Source organism: Trichosurus vulpecula, chromosome 9, assembly GCF_011100635.1.
Source record: "Trichosurus vulpecula isolate mTriVul1 chromosome 9, mTriVul1.pri, whole genome shotgun sequence".
NCBI lineage: Eukaryota > Metazoa > Chordata > Mammalia > Diprotodontia > Phalangeridae > Trichosurus > Trichosurus vulpecula.
The window spans coordinates 181359965-181377507 of record NC_050581.1 but is presented as its reverse complement, the minus strand read 5'-3'; the positions used below and the strand labels follow the sequence as shown (position 1 = coordinate 181377507).

At 39.8% G+C, this 17543-nt stretch overlaps 1 protein-coding gene across 2 annotated transcripts in view; it reads left to right on the top strand.

Annotated features, from left to right (window-relative positions):
• PTPRG (protein tyrosine phosphatase receptor type G) overlaps window positions 1-17543 on the top strand; it is an 813122-nt gene that overhangs the window by 427326 nt on the left and 368253 nt on the right. For both annotated transcript variants that reach the window (XM_036737740.1, XM_036737741.1), the window contains exons 3-4: window positions 338-517; window positions 12900-13048. In XM_036737740.1, the coding sequence (XP_036593635.1) occupies window positions 338-517; window positions 12900-13048 (329 nt within the window). The remainder of the gene's footprint in view (window positions 1-337; window positions 518-12899; window positions 13049-17543) is intronic.

Sequence of the window (17543 nt, the reverse complement as noted above, 5' to 3'; positions counted from 1 at the left end):
TACTTGAACAACCTGGACAGTCCTTCCACTAGGTAATAATTCTAGAAGCCGGTTAAAAATAAATTAGTGAGCATTTGATTGCAAATGATCACACCAAACTATTTAAAGTAACATACCCTTCCCAACTGCTTGAGGGAGAAAAAAAACTAATGCAGGTTCTGTATCAGGTAAATGGCTTTTGACCCTTTCGTCATTTTTAACGCTGTAACCTTTTCAGCTGCTGTAATTGTAGTCGTGCTAGCATTACCTAGGGAAATTTAGCGTCTGCTTTCCTGAATCATATTCGTTCCCTAAATGGCAAGGCTATCAGTATTAAAATGTTGTTTTCCTTTCGCAGGAACCTACGGTCCTGAACACTGGGTTACATCAAGTGTGAGTTGTGGCGGCCGTCACCAATCCCCAATAGATATTTTAGATCATCAAGCACGAGTTGGGGATGAATACCAGGAGTTGCAGCTGGATGGTTTTGATAATGAATCCTCCAACAAAACATGGATGAAAAACACAGGGAAAACAGGTACGGGTTCTTTTTCCAATGTCTTTTCCTTGGCTAGCCAAGACAATGGCCCGGGCGCCATTGTTGTTGTGGTTGTTGTTAATGTTACTGTTATTCTTTCTCTTCTCCAAAATTCTCCTGGAAGCAGCGTAAAATGGTACCTTTATATTGATTTCTAAGGTATTGTTCTGGTTGAGCCTTTTTTAGAATATTTGATGAATACTTGGACTAACCCACTCTCTTCAGAACAGTGTTTCTCGACATCCACAGAACATGTTGTGTTGAGAACACTGGAGAGAGAGGTAAATGAGAATTTGCTCTGAAGTCGTCAGTTACACAATGGTGCCTGGGTTCAAACACTAAAGTTTGGGAAACTCAGAAGAGAGGAGTAGACTGGTGGTAACTCTGTCTCTTGTACCATTAGCATTTAGTTATTTCAAGTCATTATCTCTGTGTGCATGAATACCTTCCAAGCCCTTTGAAATGGAGACTATCAGACCATTTCTTGTGCATCATTCTACATCATGACCCACTCTTCCAGGAACTGATACTTTGATAAAGTTGGGACTTCATTGGCATAGTTTATGGTGTGGGGAGCACATTGAAAGAGGGCTTGATTTTTGGAGTCAAGTTTTTTGGGTTCATCTCCCAGCTCAGTCACTTCCTATTCATATGACCTCAGACAAGTCATTTAACCTCTCTATGTCCTAATTTCCTCATCTTTAAAATGAGAAAGCTGACCTTGATGCCCTCTGTGGTCTTTTCCTACTTGAAATATATGATCTATGATCTTCTCCCCACATAATCAGATCATAACTCCTCCTCTTCATCTGTGCAAAGATTATGCCTTACTTTCCTGAAGCCTTCCATAGGGGAGTCACTTCAGAACCGAAAGTCTTCCCTCATTCTTTGAGTATTAAAGGACTGCCAATATACTTTTGAAATTCAGTCCTAGAAAAAGTAAAATAGTATTTAGTAAAAGAACTAGATTCTTCTAGTGAAAGTACTAAAGGAAGATCTCTTGGCCTGCAGAGAGGGTTACAAAATGGTGCAGAGAAAGAGTAAAGAATGAAAAGGCATAGAGGAATCGTGTATCCGTACCATAAGTAAAGGTATTTATACCTATGAGAAGAAGAGTACAACAAAGTATCAAAATACTGGTGTGTCATGCAAGGCTGTCTGTCTATTGACAGTCTTTCTCCCTGAGCAGCCCACCTCCTTTCCTCACTGTCAACACAATCACCATTATCGTATAACACTTTCCATTAGACGATAAGTTCCTTCTAAGTAGGGATTGTTTCCTTCTTTGGTTTTGTGTCCTCAGTGTCCATCATAGTGCCTGCTTAATAAATACTTGTTCATTAATTGATTCATTATCACAGTTGTATACATTGCTATCATCCCTGTTTAAGAGATGATGAATCTGAAGTATCACACATATCTTTTTTTTAACCACTTCTTGTGAGAAATCATATCATTGGGAATATGCTGTAGTCCGCCACCTCCCTCTATGAATTTTTCTCTTGGCCCTTGGGCGAATGATAATTTCTATTCTTCTGAGATGTGGCGTCCTATTATTTGTGGTACTATGACATCTCCAGAAGAACAATGGTGTTAAAAAGATTTACTCTTTTGACTTTAATTTAGAGTAATTGAATGTATGTATAGTATAACCCTAAAGATTTGATTTGTTATAGAAAACTGCCTGTGAAAGTCTGCCTGTACCCCAGGAGAAGCGCTCATAGGTTAGAGGTAGAAGGGGATCAGCCAGCTATGGCCCCAACACCAAATCTGGCCTGCTGCTCCCTAAGGTTTGCCAACTCTTGGATTAGGGTATATCAGAACAAATTGTTGCGCATCAGCAAAATGTAACACTAGAGAACCCCAACAAATACCAAGAACTTATGAACTGATATAGAGTGAAATAATCAGAACCAAGAAAACAAACTCGTCCCCCAACTCCCCACTTTATAGAGATCCCAACAACAGTCCTATGAAGTGGTCAGAAAAGTTCTACTGTCCTCATTTTACAGATGGGCCATCCAAATTTTGAGTTGGTTGTGACTTGGCAAATATCACCACAGATAGCAAATGGTGCTATGGGGACTCAGACCAAAATCTCTTGCTTCTAAGTCCAATATCCTTTTTACTCTGTCATAGTAATTGCCCATATTTCCTTTCTGATCCAATGCCTAGCCACTTTCTCATTCATTCATTCAGTAAGCATTTATTAAACAGTGAGCATTTATTCAGTAAACATTTATTAAAGTATATTCCAAGCAAGGAAATATGAAGACAAAAACTAAATAGACTGCCCTAAAAGGACCTTACATCCCATTGGATAGGGAAAAAAAAAAACCCAGATACACAGAAAATTAAGATGAGGATGATAATAGCACCTACCTTCAGAGGTTATTGTGAGGGTCAGTGAGGTAATAATTGTCAAGCGCTTGGCACAGTGCCTGTCACATACTAAGCACTATATAAATGTATATTACTACTGTAACAACAGTTTGGCTGGTGGCTGTTGTGGGAGTATAAGACCCAACAAGACTAGCAACAGGAGCTGCCAGCACAGATTCTTTTGATCTGCTTTTCTAAGGAAAGTAACTTTAAGGGGTTAACAATCTCACTTTAATCAAACATACCTATATGACTCACTTCGTTCAGGAGGAAAAGCCAGAACCCTGAACTTCAGAGCAAATACAAATAGAAATTACAACATCAACAGACAGACCTTGTCTGATTCAAATCACAATTCATAGTCACCAGGGAAGCATCAACATCTGGGTTTCTAAGCTGGAGGGCTCTTAACAATGCCTGCCCAGAGTCTCTTCAAGTCACATGACACTGTTCCAGTGAGTGAGAGCCCCAAAGGAAAAACACCAGCCTCTGAGTTTATATACCCTGTTCAGGGTCAAAGGGTATCACAACATGTGACTCAAACCCTCGTGACCTAAAAGCTTCTGACGTCACAAACATGTCACTCAAACCTATGTAAACTAGGCTTTCCCTTGAGGTAAGGAGGTCGTCAAAGACTCCTGATTTAATCAAAGAAATAAAGGCCAGACTCCTCAGGGGCACTTGATTAAATAGGTGCTCCAAAAGAGAAAACAGTGAAAAAGTCCCACCTTAATGACTGATACATCTCCTATTATTAAGATATACATAAAGTAAGCACCAAGAAGCAGTCATTCACTACTGGGTGACCAGAATGGGTTTTCTATAAAAGGTTAGACCTGAGTTGAGCTCTGAAGGAAGCCTGAGGCACAGCTGGACCTGAGGCACAGGTGGTGAGGGACCCCATTCCAGGCATGGGTGGGTGTCAGCCTGTGCAAAGCCTGGAGTCAGGTGGTGGAATGGGATGTACAAGGAATTGTAGTTGGACTGAAATTGGATTGAAAAATAGAGAATATGAATGAGGGTCTATGTAACAAGCCTCCTGCTCATGGCTGTTTATTGTCTTGCTTCCTTTGTTCGGGTCATTACTTTTTAGAAAAAATCCTTCTCAGATGATTACCAGAAAGCCTGGCATGACTGTGCCCTCTGCTCCCTGCCCATGGGTAGCAAAGCTCTGTTCCTTTAAGTTATGCTTTGAGAGAGTGCAGCATTCCTCCTACCTGCCTTATTTGCAGATGGTCGACATTTATTCCCAATAGTCCAGCTGCTCAGCAACCTTGTTGTGACTCTACTTTCTCTTTGAATAAGAGCCTCTGGAAACATGCCGGCTGCAACCATGCTGGGAATTTTCTATTCTCCAGGATTTTTCTACCAGGGGCATCAGATTGCTTTTCAGTGTTCTGTGTGCCTGACCCCGGGGTCACTGCTTCTGAAAATGACTTGTGGTCATTTAGTGGGAACCTAGGGAAACTTAGATCTCAGTTTTCTATTATCTTAGGGTAAAGAGGACCCTGCAATGAGACCTGGTCCTTCCCAAGCATCTGTGACCTAGCTTAGACCATCTTCCTGACATACTATGCTGTACTTCCCTCTCCACGTCTTGTCTGGTACTCTTATCTCCCTGCCTAGGGTCCTATATTCCTGATTGCCGAGACTGTACCATATCTAGGCAGCCCCAAAACTGCCATATTGTGCTGCAGCCATTTTCCTGCCATGGTACTACGCTCTGTCTCCTAATTACATTAGGTGGGAGGTAGCACATAGAAGCCTCCGCTGTAGAATCCCACCAGTGAGTGTTCATATCCAGGTTCACGAAGTCCTTCCATGACGCACTCTAGACATCTCCCTGCCGAGGCACCAAGTTCATACTCCCCAAATGACCCGCTTTCCATCTTCCATTCTAGTAGTAATGTAATCAGCGTGATCATTCCTAGAAAGAACATTGTTAATCATTTTCCCTATGGCTGTACTCAACATCCCTTTGAATTCCCAGACAAAGATACTCGGCCTTGGCCAATGACAATGACATTTCTATAGAGCTTTAAGGTTTGAAAAACACTTTCCATTTATTATCTCATTGGAGCCTCACAACAACTCTGTGAGGGTCATGATATTATTGTCTTCACTGTTTCCTCAAATGAGGAAACTGAGGCTAACAGTTTAATTGATTTGCTCATGGTCCCGCAGCTAGTAAATGTCTGAGGCTAGATTCGAATTCAAGTCTTCCTGAGTCCTAGTCCAAACACTCTATTCACTGCACCATGTTGCTGCCTGTTGACTTCCTTTATTAGAATGGAAGCTTGTTGAAGGCAAGGAATGTCTCACTTTTTGTATTTAGCACTTAGCACAGTCCCTTTCAAATAAATGGTCTTCTCTACAGCTTTTGCTCATAGAGATTTAGAGTCTTCCTCCCTTTTGATACACACATAAATGTCATTCATTGAACACCCACTATGTTCCAGATAGTTGCTGGGTGCTAGGAATACGAAAAGAAAAATGAAGCAATCCCTGTCTTCAGTGGCAGAAGTAACACATATGGTGTACATAGAAGTAGATATACACACAAAGAAAATACAGTGTAATTTAGGAGTTTGTGAGAAGCATTAGCTGCTGAAAGAATCTAGAAAGGACTCCTCCAGCACAATGGAAAGAACCTTTGTCTCACTCACCATAATCTTGGTTGGAGCCAGGGGTCATACTGGTGCCATGTTCAGTTAGCCTGCCATGAAAACCCACTGGATTTCTTGATAGGGTTTTCTAGTTGACTCATTTCTCTTGACAGCATCTTGCCAAGATAATGGGTTTCAGTGACAGCTTTCAGCTCCGAAATCACCGATGACAGGTTGTAGACACGTAGCAAGTCTACTCAGTGCAAGGTGATTCATGACCTTGGTCTTGCAGAAGCTGATGATTCATCTCTGTCACAGTACTGACTCCTCAAAGTCGTCCAGAACCTGTTGAGTTTGTAGGAGCCCTTGTATGCATGCTTTTAGAATGCAGTCACTCCTTAATGACCATCTCAAGGACGTTAGCCGATATGCAGGGCTGATAGAGCTATAGCAGTTTTCAGTGGTATCTGATGCATGTGCTGGTTGCAAGACCCAAGCATTAAGTACATACCATAGCGAGAGGTACAAAAAAGTCCTTTATTAATATTATATGATGAGAAATCAAGTTATAATAACAGCATTTACGAAGTGTCTGGCATCGTGTTAAGCTCTGGGGATACAAAGAAAGACCAATCCCTTTCTTCAAGGACCTCAGAGTCTAACAGGGGAGACAACATGCAGACAGTGATGTACAAACAAGATATATGTAGGATAAATTGGAGGGAATCAACAGAGAGAAGGAACTATCATTAAATAGGGTCAAGAAAAGCTCCCTACAGAAGGTGAGATTTTAGCTAAAATTGAAGTGGGAGAATGTATCAGCAGTAAATTCAAACAGAGTGATGGAGTATTTCTAAGAAGTGAGATAGAAGATGGCAAAGAGCTAAGTATTTATGAGTATTACTTCCATGGTAGTCTGATGGAAGCTAAACTCATCAAGTCACTTGGCCAACTTAATTTCATCTCCATTTCAAAAATAAAATGAGAGGCCCTTGGGAATATCAAATGAATCTTGGAAGGACCTGGGATTCCCTCAGTGTCAGCGGACTCCAAGTATGGGAACTTCCCAGTGTTGTTGCCTGAGACACATAAGCAACAATTGCTTGCCTACATCAGTGTCAGGAGCAGGATTTGAACACAGGTCTTTCTGACTCTATGTCCAACAATCTAGCTGCTTTTCTAAGCTGCTTCCATTCTTCAGAGTAGTAAGATTTTTCAATGCTAGGGGATTTTTGTGTTTATATTTTTAGCCAAAGTGGTTAGTCTAACTATTTGTCTATTTCAAATCAGTTCAGCTCTGAAGAACTAAATGGAATTTTCAGACATTTGGGGTAGTATGGACAGGAAATTTGAATAATTCTGACTAAAAAAACAAAACAAAACCCTTAGATTATCCAGCTATACATTGTCAACTGAATTTAACAGTCACAATAAATAATGAAACTTATTTGCCACTTTAAAATGTCCAAGAGAGACAATGTGCTGTAGTAGATAAAGCAAACTTTGGAGGGGAGAAGATTTGATTGAAAGCCTGCCTTTGCTAGGTAATGGCTATATGGACAAGTCACTCTCTTGTGCAAGGAGACTCTCTAAGTTTCAGAGAAGGGGGGAAGGGAATAAGCATTTATTCAGCACCCACTATGTACCAAGTACTGTGCTAGGCCCTTTTTAAAGAGCTTCACAACCACTTTGATATGGGGGCTATTATTATCCCCATTTTATGGTTGAGGAAACTGAGGCTGAAAGCGGTTAAATGACTTGCCCAGGGTCACACTGTAGTAAATGACTGAGGCCAAATTTGAACTCATATCTTCATGACTTCAGACTCAGCACTCTATCCATTGCACCACCTAGCTGCCCAGGTGCTGATCTGCACTTTTAGGGGGCATTTCTTGCCAGGGACTTCCTGATACAAATGAAGTCTTAGGTGAAGTTCCTCCTTTACTCCTCTCTCCCCCTTCAAAAAAAAAAGTTTTCGAAGTTCTTTGTGTAAGACAATCTCATTTTTACCTTACAACAACCTGTTCATGAGTTAGATACAAAGTGGCTTCATCCTCATTTTATGTATATGGAAACAGAGGCTGAGAAATGAAGTGACTTAGCCACAGTTGCACAAATTATTAACTGTCAGAAGTGGGATTTGAATTCATGTCTTTATGACCCTAAAGCCTGCTCTCTACCCCAAAGCTCCCCTATGCAAACGTCTCCTTAGGTACTGGGAAATTAGCCCTTTCAGCTCTCAAATTCTGTGATTTTCTGATTTTTCTTTAACCCCGTGGAGTCATCTTGAGGGTTATTTTCTGATCCTTTACTTTTTTCAACGACATTTTTTTCTTATCCAGAAAAGCCTCGATTTTAGCCTGAGAAAAGGAAATAAAGAAAGGTGTGTGGGATTTCTTTTCAAATGGAAATTTACAAGCCACTTATCTGTAAAATAGACTTGGTCTTTTGGATATTAAAAAATGAATATAGCAAGTTAATATTTAAAACTGTCTATTATATACAGACAGTAACTTTCCCATAAAACAGTTTTAATGTTCATATCTATCTTATCCCCCTGAGAGCTCTATATATTCCAACTGGCATAATCAATAGACTTGCGTTGTTGTACCTACCACACTTCGTGAAAGTTGCCTGAAATATATTTACAAGACAGATATGGTCTATCTGTTTTCTCCCGAGGAGCACTAACTGTCTTTCTTGCCACTTCTCATTTGATTTCACCCAAAGTTATTTTCTCTTGTTTCATTTTACAAGAATGAAAAGATAAAGCACTCATCACAGAAAAACCTCATTCCTTGCATTGACTTCTAGCTAAATGATCAGGTTTTCCTAGGGGAAGGTCCTTGGAATGTATGCTCATAAAGCATTGTCTTTTATGCTTTGTAACTCTTTTGAGGATTTGTTTGTTATAACTTACCCTTGTTCCCTACCCACAAATGCACTTACCCTGATGTGCACTAGTGTTTGTTTGAAACTTTGTATGGTTTTGTTTTGTTTTGTTTGTTTGTTTTTTGTCAATGTTACTTTGTTCCATTCTAGATTATAGGATCAGAGGTCACAGAGCGATTGATACATTTAGGCCTGAAGGGCATCTCAAAGATCATTTATTTTGACCCCCTTCCTTTTATAGTTGGGGAAACAGTGGTCTAGGGAGGTTAAGTCAGTTGCCCAAAGTCCCAGATAATGGGTGTCAGATAGGGATTTGAACTTGAATCACCAGAATCCAGACCCAGTGCCCTTTCCTCTTTGTCAGTTGGAATGGCACCTTAGAAATCACTTCATATATAGGTTCTTAATCTTTTGCGTCATAGAATCTTTGGCAATCTGGTGAAGTCTATGAACTCTTCAGAATAATTTTTCTCAATGAATAAAATAAAATGCATAGGCTTACAAAGTAAATCCGTTATATTGAAATATACTTATTAAAGTCCATGGACCCCAGGTCAAGAACCTCTGATCTAGTCCTACCTACTCAGTTTACAAGTCAGGAAACTGAGGATCAGTAAGGGAAAGTTACTTTGGGCAAATCAACCTCCCAGTTGTCACACAGATATTTGGTGGCAGATTCTGGATTTTAATTCAGATTTTCCTGCTTTCTTGACATATCCCATTTTCCTTCCCTTCCTTGATATCATGAGGAGCTAGATTCTCCCCTCACAGGTTCCAGATCTACCACCTTCTACCTTCCGGTGGAAATTATTGTATGGGAAGCCCCCTACCTCACTGACCTGGTTCCTCTTTCCTTGGACTTTGCCCAAGAACCAAGCCTTTCTCTTGGTTCTGTACCCTTAAGTGGAGTTATTCTTCTCTACCACCTTCCTGGGTTTCATTCCATTACATCTTCACTGCCTAGTTTCTCTTCCATCTCTTATTTTTGCTCTAAAGGCTTTTCCTAATAGATTCTTCCTCACTCTGGATCCTAGCATCTTGATACTTCATCAGCTCCTTTTCACTTAAAAGGTCTTTCATCACAATGTATCCCTCCCCCCATTAGTGGTTATTCTTTCATTTTATTCAGCATGGAGTTACCCTCACTTCCTTTAAGAGCTCACCATCTAATAAATCTAATCTTAGAAATTTGCCCAAGGCTCCAAAGTATTAAGTGACTTACTCAGGGTCACACACCCAATATGTGTCAGGTATGAGACTTGGATTCAGGTCCTTGTGACTTGGGGGTGGGGGAACTCTTTATCCATTACACCATGGTTGGCTCTCTATGGCAGGGTGTAAGGCTTCCAAAAAGGATAAAATGAATGAGTACTTGAAGCATCCTCAGTCAATCCTATTGGCTACCCAAGCAATATTCCCTCCTAGTATCACACCATATTATCTGACATCCAGATAACTGCTACCCCTGACCTTCTTGATGGTCAGCAAAAAGAGAATTCCAATTAAATCGAGAGGGGACACGTTGCCCACTGTGACATCTACTAAGAAGCCCTGTAAAATGAAAAATTAGATGAACATTTTGGATTGTACTGCCTCCTAATTATCCTTTTAATTATTCATATAAAACAAGTAAAATGACCCATGACAGAGACATAAATGATTTAGGTAGAATCAAATATTTATAAGATGCAACTGTCTCCCTCTATGCATTGTAACAGATGTACACAAATCTGTTTTCCCATATTCATCATGATGTGTGATTTTATGTATAGAATTTATAACTGACTGAGAGCCGTCATCAGTATTTAAAACCCTCCCCAAGCCCTGCCTGGCTGTGTTGACTCTTGCAATAAAGGTATATTGCCTTAGTACAATCTTTATTATTTTGTCCTCAGAAGCCTGTCTATTTCAGATTAATTATAGGTTATCACTAGGACATTTTTAATTAAGATAGGAAATCACTTTATTTTGACCTTGATTTTGTGGCCCACAGATAGAAAGTTCACTGTTAGGATAGTTTTCCCCCCCAGAAGGTGGCAAGAAACCATCTTTTGCATGTAATAAAAAGCAATTTATATGAGTGTGGCTTCCTCATTGTGGTTTTAATGCTCCTTTTTTATTGAGAAGTACTGAAATTAATTGAACTTTTGGAGACTCACATTATAATATCCAGGTGCCCATCTTTTATGATTGTTCCTCCTAATGGGAGCTTGTCCACCTGTACTCCCACTCTGGCTGGAATTTCCTCCAGTTACTGACAACCCCGTCAAGATGGTTTGCGCATATCTGGAATAAAAAGGGGTGAATTTTTGCCCCTTTCATATGTGCCTTGGGGTCTCTTAAGATCAAAGATAAAGTAAAATAATTGAAGCTTTTTGAAACCAAAACAAGTTGGTTATTCTTGCTTAATTTTATCTTTGTCACAAAGGAGAGTTCTATGAGTGGGTGCGGGGTGCTATATTGGAACATGACTGGTGTAAAGAAAAGTCATTATTCAGTCTTAAAAAAAGAAAGGAAAATGAAACCAGAAGGCCATTAATTGTAAAAAACATTAAGGCTCTTTTCTTCTGATTGGGCCCAGGCTTGGTCTCTTCTCCCTGTGACCCCAGCTCTGGCCAGTACTGTCTCTATTACTTTGGGCAGCTCACCCCTGACCTTCATCTTCCTCTTCTGTAAAATGAAAGGGTTGGAGGAGATGATCTTATTATTCTTTCCCACAATTTTTTCTCTATTTTCCTAAACCCATTTCTTTTGGACTATAGAATAGGCTAGAGCAGCAGTTTGAACTTGGGGTCTGTGAACTTTTAAAAAAAAAACTATTTTAATACTTATTTTTTTTTAACATAGTTGGCTTCCTCTGTAATCCTCAGTGGTTTATTTTATGCATTTTAAAACATCATCCTGAGAAGGGATCCGCAGGTGTCATCAGACTGCCCAAGGGTTCGGTGACATAAAAACGGTTGAGAACCGCTGCTCTGTGCCATTACCTCCAAGAATGGCCGTTTGGATGTAAAAGAAACGAGCAAATAATGCTTCTTTTTGATTCTTCTCTCTTTTCAGGGGAACAGTGATGATTTTGCATTTACTCATTTTAAGTGACTCTTATTTCTTATGTGTTGTGATATAAGCAAAGTTGGAGATGCCAGGCCAAAGTCTGTTTAAATAGACAATAGAGACCATTTTTTTAAAAAGGGAATTATGTTTGGAATCAGACAGAGTTGGGGGACACAGTCCTGGTCAGTCAGTCAATCAAGAAATATTTATCAGGTGCCTACTATGTGCCTGGCACTTCACTAAGCACTGGGAATGCAACAAAAGGCTGAGAGTAAGGAGTCCACAGTCTAATAGGAGAGAGAATAGTTCATACAACCTGTACAAACAAGCTATCTACAGAATAAATTGTAAATAGTCAATCAAGTAAGATATTTGTATTTGCCAAACAAAAACAAAACTTTACTAAGGTTCTGTGTAAATACCTTACTGGTACATTGGAGTGTAAGAACATTGGATTAGAATCATTGGATAGGTTTTTATTGAAACAATAGACAATATATTTTGATTTGTCATTTTAGTGAGAGCTCTGCAGTAGCTCAGCTTTGTTTACTAAAGCATCTATGTAAATTTCTATGCTTGTAGGCTGGCGGTATAAATCACACTTGCAGGCTGTATTTTGGACAGCCCTGGTATAGGAAAAGGACTTAGTAATTTCTTTAGTCACCCCTTTCCTTTGTTGATAGATAACACAATATTTCATCTATGTTAACTAGTTTATACTCAGAAGCAAGTTGGTACAATTGAAAGGACTTTGGCTCTATGGCTCTGAATCCCATGGTTGGTGCTTTTTACCCATGTGCCCTAGATGTCTATCCCTCAGCCTCATCTACCTTGTCATTGCACTGAGGGGATTGAGATCCCAGTTCTAGCTATATGATCCTGTCATTTCCTCAGTTTCTTCATCTGATCAGTAATCAGAGAGGAAAACACTTAATTAGGTCTTTGCTATGTGCAAAGACTGGGCATCAGAAAAGCAAGACAGCCCCTGCTCTGACGGTTCACCTTCTAATGGGGGCCAACTGACACACCTGCTGTGGGTTATTGTAGACAGGAGGTCCTTAGAGGTTCCAGAGCAGGTCAGTATAGAAAGTGTTGACAGATGCAAATTTTGTTTGTTCTATGACTTACAGATCCAAGAGGAAAAAATTCACAATTTAAAAACACCGAATTTTACCATACGATCATATATTTAGACTAAAAAGGGACCCTAGAATCCAACTCCTTTCTTTTGTAGATCATGAAAGTAATACACAGGAAAGTTAAGTGATTTGCCATTGTCAAACAACTAGTAAATGGCTGAAGCAAAATTTGAACTCAGATCTTCCTGATAGCAAGTCTGGGACGTCCTGGATGCCTTTGTCTACTATACTACCCAAGATACGGTTGTAAAGTTAGGTCAACTGTGGTCTTAGAAACTTATGATCTCTTGCCCTTTTTCTTTTGCACAGTGGCTATTCTTCTGAAAGATGACTATTTTATCAGTGGCGCGGGACTGCCGGGCAGATTCAAAGCAGAAAAAGTCGAATTCCACTGGGGCCATAGCAATGGTTCAGCCGGCTCTGAGCACAGCATCAATGGCAGAAGATTCCCTGTCGAGGTGAGAGATATGGTGGGATTTGAAATGGAAAGTGGGACTGTGAAGTTGTTGTTTGGAGGGATGTGCTCAATGCCATCTCCAAGATTGTTTTGCCAACAAAACATCTTCCAAGGCCCAAATTATATTGCAACCCATCTCATTAGCAAAGTATTTGTTTCTGTTGCGACCATTTGTTATGTTGACCTTTGAGAAGCCATTTCTTTCTTGGACAGAGTTCAAAAGAAACTCAGGATTATTATCATTCAGTCTTGTCAGCTGCAACCATGACCTGTTGCCTTGGGCTTCTGATGGTTTCACTTAGGCTGTCCCTTTCCGTAACTGGCCTTCATAGAGCTGACACTTCTGGGAAAGCTTAAGATTAATTTCATCTTCACACTTTTTTAAGGGGACTTAAGGGAAAGCAAGAAACTCTGTTCTTCTTCTCCAAAGGTGATGCTAATGACCACCATCCATGGGGTGTGAGTTTTCCTTTTTTTCTATCATAATCTGGCACTAATGAGGGCAGGGTCATCACTTTCCTCTTAACTCCCCATGTGGCATGGTTTGCTTTGTTTCCTTATGTGGCTCCCCACTGTTCCATGTCCCATGACCAGCCTTCCCACAAACGCATTCTCATGGACACAGGAACAATAGTGGCGAGATCCATACTAACTTTGCAGAGATTCTGAGTCAGGCCCTCTGACTCTGTGACCCTTCTTCTTTGACAGTGATGGTGATGAATTTACACAGAGACTCTTACCTGGTGCCCACTGTGATCAGCATTACATGTGTATTAATAATATTGTAAAGCACTTTGAGGAGGAGGATGTGGCTGGATGGACTTGGGGATTCATCCTGTGAATATGACATCCCTTTCACCTCCATCCCACCTTTGGGATTGTTAACAGGGTACTATATTCAGCTGAACTCCTTGAACGATACCTATTTTTATAAAGAGAAATGTGGTAAATAACTCATTCATTTCAATTCAATAAGAACTTATTAAGCACCATATACATTGCACTTAGAGCACACCTGAAAGTTTACAAAATGCGTTGTTTTCATTATCTTGTGTACCTACTATGTGCAAAGTGCAAGGGATACAAAAATGAAATATATTTTTAACAGATTTTTTTTATTTTTAGTTTACAACACTTAGTTTTACATGTTCTTGAGTTTCAAATTTTTTTCCCTTCCCTCCCCTCTCCCTTCCCCCTGCCCAAGATGCATGCAGTCCAATATAGATTCTACATAGACCTTCACATTAAGCTTATTTACACAATAGTCAAGCTGCAAAAAAGAAGTATGACCAATGGAATGAATCACAGAGAGAAGAAACAAAACCAAAAAAAAGAAGAAAAAAAGAGAGAGCAAATAGTTTGCCTCAATCTACAGTCAGACTCCATAGTTCTTTCTCTGGATGTAGCTAGCTTTTTCTTTCATGAGTCCTTTGGAGCTGTCTTTGAGCCTTGTATTGATGAGGAGAGCCAAGTCCATCAAAGTTAGTCATCGCAGAATCAATATGTCTGTGGTTGTGTATAGTGTTCTCCTGGTTCTGCTCCTCTCACTCAGCATCAGTTCATGTAGGTGTTTCCAGGTTATCATGAAGTCCATATCTTCCCCATTTCTTATAGCACAATAGTATTCCATTACATTCATATACCACAACTTGTTCAGCCATTCCCCAATTGATGGGCATCCCCTTGGTTTCCAATTTTTTGCTACCTCAAAAGGAGCAGCTATAAATATTTTTTGTACATACGTGTCCCTTCCCCACTTGAGTGATCTCTTTGGGATATAGCCCTAGGAGTGGTATTGCTGGGTCAGAGGGTATGAACATTTTTATAGCTCTTTGGACATAGTTCCAAATTGCTCTCCAAAATGGCTGGATCTGTTTACAACTCCACCAACAATGTAACAGTGTTCCAATTTTCCACATCCTCTCCAGTATTTATCATTTTCCTGTTTTGTCATTTTAGCCAATCTGACAGGAGAGATGTGGTACCTAAGAGTTGTTTTGATTTGCATTTCTCTAATCAGTAGTGATTTAGAGCATTTTTTCATATGCTGTTTTAACAATCTGGCTAGCAGCTTCTGTGGGGGCATAAGATCCACCTACAGCCAGTACGCAGGAGGCTGCCAGCACGCCGGGAAAGCACAGGTTCTTTTTACCTGCTTAAACAAGGAAATCATGGTGAAAGGGTTGACAAGCTTACTTTAATCCAGCATTCAGTCAGTTCAGGGGAACACACAGACAACATTCATTTAGTTCAGGGGAAAAAAGCCAGCACCCCGAACTTCAGAACAAATACAAACAAATTACTAAATGTCAACAGACAGACCCAATACAATTCATAGCATCAACAGACAGACCAAATACAGATTCATTCACTTACTTCAGGGGAAAAAGCCAGCACCCTGAAGTTCAGAACATTCATTTAGTTTGGGGGAAAAAACCAGCACCCCGAACTTCAGAACTAAATACAAACAAATTACAAATATCAACAGACAGACCCAGTACAATTCATAGTTACCAACATCTAGGTTCAGCCCGAGAGCTCAGGCTGGCCCAGAGTCACGCTCGCCACCACTGCTGCGCCAACTGGAAAAAAGGGATCTTCAAGCTGTCTTCTCCCCTCTTATAGAGTTTTTGACATCATCAAGTGCCGCCTGAATGACCAGGGCCGATTGGTTCTTGAGTTGGCCCCTCCCCTCAGCCAGCCCCATGAATCATCACACAGGAAGTTCTTTGCTCCCAGGCATGGGTCTCTAGGCTTCCTGCCCCAGAAGAGGTCACACAGGAAGTTCTCTGCTCCCAGGCATGGGTCTCTGGGCTTTCTGCCCCGGAAGAGAAGCAGCAGGCCCAGCACCCAGCAAGGCTCAATGAGATAAACTGAGTCACTCAAAGAAAACAAAGGCCACTCTGGCCACATATGCCTATAGATATCTTTAATTTCTTCCTCTGAAAACTGCCTGTTCATATCCTTTGACCATTTCTCAATTGGGGAATGACTTTTATTCCTATAAATTTGGCTCAGTTCCCTGTATATTTTAGATATGAGGCCTTTATCAGAGACATTGGTTGTAAAGATTTTCTCCCAATTTTCTGCTTCTCTCCTAATCTTTCTTGTGTTAGCTTTGTTTATACAAAAACTTTTCAGTTAAGCATAATCAAAATTATCCATTTTGCAGATTATAATGCTCTTTATCTCTTGTTGGGTGATGAATTCTTCCTTTTTCCATAAATCTGACAGGTAAACTATTCCTTGCTCTCCCAAATTACTTATAGTATCAGCCTTTATTTCTAAATCATGTACCCATTTTGACTTTATTTTGGTATATGCTGTAAGATATGGGTATATGTCCAGTTTCTGCCATACTAAGTTCCAATTTTCCCAACAGTTTTTTGTGAAATAGTGAATTCTTAGCCCAGAAGCTGGATTCTTTGGGTTAATCAAAGCATGCATTGCTATAGTTGGTGACTTCTGCATCTTGTGTACCTAACCTATTCCTCTGATCTACCACTCTGTTTCTTAGCCAGTACCAGCTAGTTTTGAGGACTGCTGCTTTATGGTACATTTTAATATCTGATATGGCTAGGCCACCTTCCCTAGCATTTCTTTTCATTAGTTCCCTTCATATTCTGGACTTTTTGTTCTTCCAGATGACTTTTTCATTATTTTATCCAGCTCTGTAAAAAAATTTTTTGGCAGTTCGATTGGTATGGCCCTGAATAAGTAAATTAATTTAGGTAAAATTGTCATTTTTATTATATTAACTTGGCCTAACCATGAGCAACTGATGTTATTCCATTTAATTAGATCTGACTTTATTTGTGTGAGAAGTGTTTCATAATTGCTTTCATATAGGCCCTGGGTTTGTCCTGGCAGGTAGACTCCCAAATATTTTATAGTGTCTACAGTAACTTTAAATGGAATTTCTCTTTCTATCTCTTGCTGTTGGGCTTTGTTAGTAATATACAGGAATGCCGAGGATTTATATGGATTTATTTTATATCTTGCAACTTTGCTAAAATTGTTATTTCAAGGAGTTTTTTACTTGAATCTCTAGGATTTTCTACATAAATCATCATATCATCTGCAAAAAGTGATAATTTAGTTTCTTCTTTGCCTATTCTAATTCCTTCAATTTCTTTTTCTTCTCTTAATGCTAAAGCTAACATTTCTAGTACCAAATTGAATAGTAGTGGTGATAGGGGACATCCTTGTTTCACCCTGCATCTTATTGGGAATGCATCTAGCTTATCCCCATTACGTAAAACACTTGTTGGTGGCTTTAGGTAGATGCTATTTATAATTTTAAGGAAGGCTCAATTTATTCCTGTGCTTTCTAGTGTTTTTAATAAGAATGGGCGTTGTATTTTGTCAAAAGCTTTTTCTGCATCTATTGAGATAATCATATGGTTCCTGCTAGTTTTGTTGTTGATATGATCAATTATGCTGATAGTTTTCCTAATATTGCACCAGCCTTGCATTCCTGGGATAAAACCTACCTG